This window comes from Talpa occidentalis, unplaced genomic scaffold (assembly GCF_014898055.3).
Source record: "Talpa occidentalis isolate TD23 unplaced genomic scaffold, MPIMG_talOcc4v2.1 talOcc4.14, whole genome shotgun sequence".
Taxonomy (NCBI): Eukaryota; Metazoa; Chordata; class Mammalia; order Eulipotyphla; family Talpidae; genus Talpa; species Talpa occidentalis.
Genome location: NW_023601433.1, coordinates 62,946,034 through 62,954,846, shown reverse-complemented (window position 1 = coordinate 62,954,846; position 8,813 = coordinate 62,946,034). Strand labels below are relative to the sequence as shown.

Sequence of the window (8,813 nt, the reverse complement as noted above, 5' to 3'; positions counted from 1 at the left end):
ACCTCTTTGCTGCTCCCTTCGCAGCTAGAGGCAAAGGGCTCCAGAGGCAAGAGAAAGGCCTCAGGCCACAAAACGCAGCTTCTGCAGTTCCCATGATGATCTTATAAAGCGGTAACCGCTGGGGGTTTGTGTGGCTGGAATACTGACATAGCTGTGACTAGCCTAACCATGGAATGGTTTCAAATGAGATCTCCTCCACCCCTCCTTCCATAAGGTTATTCTACACAGTTAAAATAGTCAGGAAGAACAGGACCAAAAGGAGTATACCTTTAATGCTTCTGCAGCTGTATCTTGGAACAGAACAGCATGATTAACAGACACCAAGTTTCAAAACTTCTGTTTTAAAACATGCCACTGCACGAATTATTTTGTAAAACTGCATGTATGTGATGTGTACTGAAACAAAGCAGTGACAAGACCTATAAAGTAGCAAGGCTAGTAGGCATAAATTTTCACTTTGTGGACTTCCTTGTCATCACATTCCCTCTGTTTGTTGTAGTAATAGAAAGTGTTGTCCCTTCTCTGAAGTTTCTTCACATATCCTGTCTCAGGCCAACGATCTACCTGCACATTGGAAAAACCAGAACACATATACTGTGATGCCAGTTTTATTTTTATGTTATATTTTACTATCAACTAGTTAAGAGTACCACTCATAGTGAAAAATTAAAGTTAAAAATAACTGAGGGCTTAGAGTCACACACACACACACACACACACAAGACATCTGAGGTTGCAACCTTACACTGTAGACCTCATGCGGGGCGTCTCTCGAGATCCCAATTTTTACATTTAAATTTTTACTCCGGTGCTCTGCACTCAAGGTGAAAATGTTCAAACTCTTTCTTAGGTTTAAACAAATGATTTCAAACATTATTACTTCCTAGCCTCCAAAAATAATACCCCAGGAGGAAATTAGGGTGAGGCACAGGTTCCATTCTCAAAGGACCTAGCTTCAGATGCTGCCACAGTCACGAAAGGAAGCAGCTGGACAGAAACTACTGGAAGTGCCTATGTATTTCTTCACATCATGTTGCCAGGGCACTTGAGACTCAATTTGTAATAGAAATTTGAGGTCAGGAATATAGTTTTTGTCTTCTCCCCCCTCCAATCACAGCCCACTTTTTCCTTGGGTGAACTTTTTTTCTTCGTGGCTTGTTTTATCTGATTTGGACATTTTCTTCCCTTTCTTTCCAAATTCATGTTGTACGTTTTTGATTAGTTCAATGAGTTTCTGTTGTTATATATGTTTTTCTTTCTGGATTTTGTGAGATACCATCTATCATTGTCTAGAAATCAAATCCTATTTTTCAACACCATCTACAGACAGCAGCTCTTGGCTTCTCCTAATAATGCCCCTTATAAAGCACAACTCTCAGCTGGAATATGACTGCATCATGAATACAAAGGTATATACATCTTTTATTTTCTAACAACACATTTTCATTTTCTTATCTCTTTTATTTAGGAATTAGTAAAATAGGGAACAGCATAGCTGATAAGCTTTGAGAGGTCTCTGACATACATTCGAGAAAAAAGCATCACTTCCATCTCTTAGCTCAAGCCTGCCTTCTGTTGCTTCCATTACCCTCAGCAGGGGATGGAAGGTGTTTCCAAGTCACCATCTCTTCCTCGCCCACCTAGTGGATATTCCCCGGAACCATCTCATTTAGTATGGGATGAGTCTCCAAACAGCCTATTGGTTCTCTGCTTATCCACCTCCACACAGTTTTCATTTTATACCTTTGCTGTTTGCATAATTTTGTTCTTTGCTTTTTACTTGACCTGTTTTATCTAGGAACCAACTGTCCTCAAGGAAGGAGACATGCAAACACTCAGAACAACCACAGAGATATGTGTAAAGACAAAAAACTTGGCTCAAACCCTTCAGAACACTGTATACAACTAAACACTCACCAAACTGGGTGAATATTTGCTTCCCCTTCTTCTGTTGACTGTGGAACATAAAGTTCTCTTTGTCAGAGGTAGGGCTGCGGGGGAGGCAAGGACTATCTCCAAAAGGAAGCACTTTATCTTCCTCTAAATCCCTGTGCTTTTTTTTTTTTTTAAGGCACATATATTTGATGTGCATTAGGATTTATTGTTCCTGTACTCAATATTCTCCGAGACGGTAAGAATTAATAAAAGCTATCATTTATTAAACACAGTGCATTCATTAAACAAATTATGGAGTTCCACATTGTCAGGCACTTTAAACACATGATTTCATTTAATTCCTGGGACACGTTTCTAAAGCAGTACTACACTCACCGTTTCAGAGTTGAGCTAAGGGAAGTTAGGAACTTTGCTAAGGATTGCCCAGCTAGTGAGAGACACAGCCAGGAGCAAACCTGGGACAGAATGTCCACCCTGCATTCATCCCATCAGCTCATTAAACTTCTTGGAATCAGGCATTCACTTATATTTTTATTTTCTAATGCACGTGGCACAAATATTTTGCACATTGCAGATGCCCAATAAATATTTACTGAAGTGAAATAAAGAACATTTCCATTTTTGCCAAATCATGTAATAAGTAAGGTGGCTCTTCCCTTCATCACCTTCATTCCTGCTCTCATTTTCTCAGACTTTTGGGGACTTCCCTTTTAAGGAGGATCTTTGTGTTTTCTTAAATCTAATTTTATCTCAGTCACAACAGTAAGGTTTAGGAGTGTGGATGCAGCCTAAACAATCACATTGCCTGTATGACCCTGAAGTATTAAATGGAGATCAAAAAATAGAATGAATGAATGAAAATAAAGAGATCTGAAAAATCCACACATGAATTAACAGCTAAAGATAACAAAAATAACTAAAAATTAAAAACCAAGGTAATAGTAAACACTGTATTGTAGCTCCAAACTCAGAAATTAAAATACATTTATGAATACTACACCATATTCACTAATCTCCTTAAAAACTGAGTCTCCTAGCATCTTGTAGATTAAATAAATGACAAAAAAAAAATCACATTGTAAACTGGTGCCATGTCTAGTCTAGTCTTGCCTAGTCTTTGGTCTAGTTTTTGTAAAACAAACCCATGTCTCTTATCTCTCAAGAGAGCCCGGAATTCATAACCAAAGTCAGGAGTTGTTCTCTAACAGATTTTTGTCACCTAATATTTAATAATTTATAGTTACTTATAATTCATGGTTAAAAATTTTAAGAACCTGGAAAGAAATAATATATAGCAAATGGACTATCTGATAACAGAATTACCTAAGTGAGGGAAAAGACTCCGATTATGGTCTACCATAAAAGATTAATTTAGCATAGCACATAGAAAATTCTTAATGTTTTGGGCCTCCCTGCTGGCGCAGGTGGTTGAGCGCAGAGCTGTGAAGCTGTCCACAGCCTCTGTAGTGCTGGTTCGATTCTCGCCCCGGGGCGGAGCAGCCCATATGGCACAGCAGACCTCTCCTGTCTTGCCCGCTGCTCCCCTCAGCAGTGTATTTCGTCAGTCTGCCTGTTCTGTTCCCCACTCTGTCTCTGGTGAATTCTCTCACCCTCCCATGCATCTGGCCTGTACCCCGGTTCTTGTATAAATAAAATAAATCTTAAAAAATTTTTTTTTAAAAAAGAAAATTCTTAATGTTTCTGCACTGAGGGTCTTCCCCTAGTCTGGCTGAAAATCACTCTTCTGGGCTTCAGATTCCTATCAATAAAATGAAAGAGTTAGAGTGAAATTCCTTTTTGATTATTCTCTGGTTCTTTAACACTTTTATTTTTTTTTAGCCAATCAACAAAGTCGTTTTGAGTTCATGTTTGTAGAGGCAGGAATCTTACCATAGAAACTTGTTTCACTTGTTTATATTCGATTTCATCCCGATAGCCTGCTTGTTGAAATCTGTACAGATTTTCTATCTCTTCTGACCATTTTTTGGCACGATGTATTGATTTTGGTTTCACATCAGAACTAGCCATGGCTATAGAGGTCTTATTACCAATTATCTCTGAAAAATGTTAAAATACATTAGTAGATAATAGTGACAATTTTGATAATATCTTTAAGAATGAGCAAGATTAATATTAAAAAATTTGGAATTAGGCCTCCCTGGTGGCACAAGGGGTTAAGTCTCAGGACTATAAATCTATACACAGCTATTACAGCACAAGTTCGATCCCCGGCCAGGGAGCTAACCCACATGGTGCAGCAGTCTTATCCTGTCTTGCCTGCTGCTCCCCTCAGCAATGTATTTCACTCGATCTACCTGTTCTGCTTCCCACTCTGTCTCTGATGAATCCTCTCACACACCTCCACACACCTCTGACCTACACCCCAGCTCTTATATGCATAAATAAATAAAATAAATCTTGGGCCTCCCTGGTGGCACAAGAGGTTAAGTACAGCACCGTGAAGCTATCCGCAGCCTCTACAGCACAAATTTGATCCCCAGCCAGCCAGGGAGCTACCCACATGGCACAGCAGACCTCTCCTGTCTCACCCACTGCTCCCCTCAGCAGTGTATTTCAGTCAGTCTGCCTGTTCTGTTCCCTACTCTGTCGCTGGTAAATCCTTTCACCCCCCGCACCTCTGATCTGTACCCCATCTCTTGTATGCATAAATAAATAAATCCTAAACAAAAATAAGTCTTTTAAAAAATTGGGATTGAGAATCCCATGAAATATATTATATTTAATATAATTCCAAGATTCAGACGGGTTCATGCTCTATTTTGGAAAGCAAATAAAATGGACCCTGAAACATACATAGAGAGATGTTTATTTCTTCATTTCTTCATTAAATAAAATGTATGCAGAGTTATGTTGTCCTAAATGCTGTATACCAATTCTAATGATCTAGGTAAGAGCTTAGTATACTTCCGAAACCACACTGTATTTTAACTGCTTAGTAGATTGTAAAAATATCTTACCACCATTTCATTTAATCATATGCAAAGCTGCATAATTCCCACTCCTTATTACATCCCCCCTCTCTCTCCAAAAAATCAATCTTCTGTTTAACAAGCAGAGGTTTCTTCTTCTTTCATTTTTAACTGTTTGAAGCCATCCCAATCACTGTGGTCTGTTTACTCAGGAATCTGTGGCCCAGCTCCTGTGATAGCCGAATGGGAGAAGACACACGAGCACCAGGTCCGCGAAGGCAAGGTAGCTGTCGCAACACTGAGGCCAGTGATTTTAAAACCACGTTGGAGGTCACCAAGAGTCTCTGAAATTCAAATATTTAATTCCAGTTCCTATAGTTGTCCAATCACCAAACTTCTACAGGCAGCCTGTCTAAGACTTAATTTTGTACTTGTTTTCTTAGCTACTTCTTAGCTATTCTATTATCAAAATCTGTCAGGCATTTTAATCACAATAAAATGCTTAGAATTTTCACCACAATTCCTTGAATCCATTCTATAAAAATACACTTCCATTGGTTGGAATACATTAAAATCAGATCTCATAAAGTAGACCCTCGAAGTGAATTTGCAATTAAAAATTTTTTTCAGGGCCTCTCCGGTGGCGCAGCGGTTGAGCGCTGGGTTGCGAAGCTGCCCGCAGCCTCTGCAGCGACGGTTCCATCCCTGGCTGCTACCCCGCCACCGGAGGAGGGTCCCGCATGGCGCGCAGACCTCTCCTGCCGCCCACTGCTCCCCCCAGCAGTGTACTTTGGTCCTTCTCCCTGCTCTGGCTCTGGTGGATTCTCTCACCCTCCCGCGCTTCTGACTGTACCCAGTGCTTGCATAAATAAATAAATCTTTAAAAAATTTTTTTTCAGTTATAATTATGTTATGCTCATTATGCTAAAGAGGTCAAGAAATGCATTAAAGTACAAAAAAAGGAAAAGGCAAAATAACATCATAACACTTAGAAATAGCCATCTTTGTCATCAGGTGAATATCATCCCAAACAAATGATGAGCTAGAAGAACAGATTTAGAATACTATAATAAATGCTTTTACAAGTGTGATCAATTTAGCTTTACATGAGAGAGGAAAGAGATGGAAAGGAAATGGATAACATTACCGAATTTCAGATAAATATTTCTTCAATATGAAAGATGCAGCATAAAAGTTCCCTCAGTGTTAATATAAAAACATAATGAAGGCTGTTGGGAGGCTAAGTCATTTGTTTGAACTCCATGTATAAATCACACACAAGTACTAATTAACTTTCTTCAATGAAAAATAAGAAAGTGGTTTTATTGCTTCTTCCAATACTTATTTTAACATTCTAAAATATGGCATTTATATTCTATTCCTAAGACATAATTCTCACAGTTGTCTGGATTTATTTAAATTTACCAGATTTAAATAAATTGAAAGCAAGTTATTTAAGTCACAGTTTTCACTTTGATATACGGTAACAACTACCTAAGTTAAGATATCATTAATATTGTTGCTTACATTCTTTCAAGTGTGCATATCAACATGTATAGTGACTGTACCAAAGAAAATTAAGATATTGTTAACATTTGACTAATTATCAATCATTATTAATTTAGGCTCAGGCTCATGTTAGATTTTAAGGTAACATGCTATTACGTTGTATATATATTTATATAATTTATATAAATTTGTAATACCTGACAAAACAATAAATAAACCATATTTCAGTAAATTCTTTGTCCTTCATTCCATTCATTTGAATGGGGGGGGTCACTACTTCATTGCTGTAAAATATACTAGAAAAGTGACTTGGACATATGTGGTACAGCTCGATAATCTATTAACATATATACTCATATATATCTTATATATAATATATATTCATAAAAAGACACCAAGAAACATAAAAGGAAGAAAGTGCACCCACTATATTAAAACTACTTTCGAAATCAGTCATGTTTTTATATGAATTTAGTGGCTGTATTATATTGCTTTTACAGATGAAGCATATTTTCTGAAAGTACTGGTACTGATAGGGGCTGGGAGGTGAGGGAGATCGGGGGAGACACTGAGCTGGTATCGTAGGAAATCTGCAGACACATACTTCTTCTGGTCTGCCTGCTCTGAGTTAATTTTCCAGCCTAAGGACACGTCTGGAGGAGTGCAGGGTGCCAGTGCTATCTGAAGACCAGCTTCAGCACACTGGGACGATGCTGAGGACAGGAAAATCTTAAGGTGCTAATTTAATCTAATAGAAACCTTTGATGTAGTGGGTCATTTCAAACTCCCTTCTATGAGAAAACCCTTTTCTCTCTGAAAAGTGCTTTTACTCTTAGTGGTATGAAATCCCAACAGTATTCGTGTCCTTTCTATTCCATTTCTTCCCCGTTTTTTTTTTTTTTTTTGTTTGTTTGTTTGTTTGGTTTTTTCCTGTTTCTATGTGCAGCAGGATAAGGGGGCGGTGGAAAACCTTAGCCAATGAATATCCCTGGGCTCTAGTTTGCTGAACTGCGAAAAGATATTCGTCTCTCAAGTCCTCACACGTCTAAAGTTTTGGGGATTCAGCTGAAAAACAAAATTGTTTCTCACCACAGGCCAGGGGTGTGAAGCTACACTTATGCAGCATAAAGCTCCTCCTTTCTGGGAGCACCCCCACCCCCACAAAGGACAAACGTGACTTCTCCGGTTCCTTAACCATTTTTTTTTCCTGCCATAAATTGCATCTGTAAAAATATGCATGCATAGGCTAAGCTGGAGAAATTAGTCTAGAAACTGGGGATCAAAATGATGGGGGCGCAGGAAGAAGTCTGAAAAGAAACCCCAGCATCGAGGCCCCTAAAGCCAAAAGAGGCGCAGGGTAGCCGGGAAGGTACTAGAGAATCACTCTCTGAAATTCAAGAGGATCAAATAAAACCCCTCCCCAAAAGAGGGAGCCAACTGGAAATCTGGCAGCTGGAGCAGCAGCAGAGCCAGCAGGCAGCCCCCGGGCGGAAGGGGCGGAAGGGGCGGGGCAGGGCGGGCTTCCGGGGCGGGCAGGCCGGGCCCTGCAGCGGCGCGTCCACCCACCGAAGGGTCCAGCTCGCGGGGCTTTCCCTCGCCCGACCTCCAGTCCTCCAGGTCGCCGGGGAGCCCCGTGAGGAGCTTGCAGGGAAGCGCGGCTGTGCTCGTCTTCCCCCCTAGGGATCCTCGAACTAGGCAGCGAGAGGCCAACTGTTGGGGCCTTGGCGACCCTAGCGTCTCCTAGCAACGCGTGGCCCCGCCCAGACGCCTAGCTCGCTCAGGCCCCGCCCCCTCGAGTGGGCCTTTGTGCGCAGGCGCGGGAGCTTGGCGGGGCTGGGGCGGGACCCAGTGTTGATCCAAGCATGGGAAACTTGCAGGTTGTCATCCTTGTACAGATGTGCACAGAGGCAGGTGTTATTTGCCCGCGTTTTCAAAGAGACAGAATCTTAAGATTGTGGCAGAGAACAGAGACCGTTGGTGTTTCTGACCCTGATAGTAGGTCCCTCCTTTGTCCCACCCCCTTCTCGTTTTGTTGGAGTTCAACCAACCAACCAGGCGAGCATAGTGCCTGACATGAAGTAAACTTAGAATCAACAGCATCTATAATTATTTTTGTATAATTATCTTCATTATTACATTTAAAATATTGTATTTTTGGGCCTCCCTGGTGGCGCAAGGGGTTAAGTACCGCACTATAAAGCAATACGAAGCCTCTGCAGCACGAGTTCAATCCCCGGATGGCCAGGGAGCTACCCACATGGCACGGCAGACCTCTCCTGTCTTCCCTGCTGCTCCCCTCAGCAGTGTATTTCAGTCTGCCGGTTCTGTTCCCCACTCTGTCTCCGATGAATCCTCTCACCCCCGCCATTTCTGGCCTGTACCCCAGCTCTTGTATGCATAAATAAATAAATCTTTAAAAATAAAATAAAATACTGTATTTTCTTAGATCCCCAAATGTGTTTCATCAGCCTGAATCGC

The 8,813-nt window shown here is 40.8% G+C and overlaps 1 protein-coding gene across 2 annotated transcripts; it reads right to left on the bottom strand.

Annotated features, from left to right (window-relative positions):
• Nucleotides 1–251: 251 nt before the first annotated feature.
• Nucleotides 252–8,082, bottom strand: MEIG1 (meiosis/spermiogenesis associated 1). 2 transcript variants are annotated; one of them, XM_037511487.2, is made up of 4 exons: nt 7,902–8,082; nt 4,875–5,170; nt 3,787–3,953; nt 252–564 (listed from the first exon to the last, which is right to left on the bottom strand). In XM_037511487.2, exons 3-4 carry the CDS (start codon nt 3,922–3,924, stop codon nt 436–438), a joined length of 267 nt encoding a protein of 88 aa, XP_037367384.1. In that variant the 5' UTR covers nt 3,925–3,953; nt 4,875–5,170; nt 7,902–8,082; the 3' UTR covers nt 252–435. The 2 variants fall into 2 exon arrangements, with proteins under 2 accessions (XP_037367384.1, XP_037367385.1); XM_037511488.2 differs by lacking the exon at nt 4,875–5,170.
• Between the last annotated feature and the right edge of the window lie 731 nt (nt 8,083–8,813).

Bases quoted from the DNA above. Each gene is read 5' to 3' on its own strand.
- MEIG1 (XM_037511487.2), bottom strand. From the start codon at position 3,924: ATGGCTAGTTCTGATGTGAAACCAAAATCAATACATCGTGCCAAAAAA. The intron at 565-3,786 runs GTAAGATTCCTG...TCCAATGTGCAG, and splicing joins AAGTGAAACAAGTTTCTATG to GTAGATCGTTGGCCTGAGAC.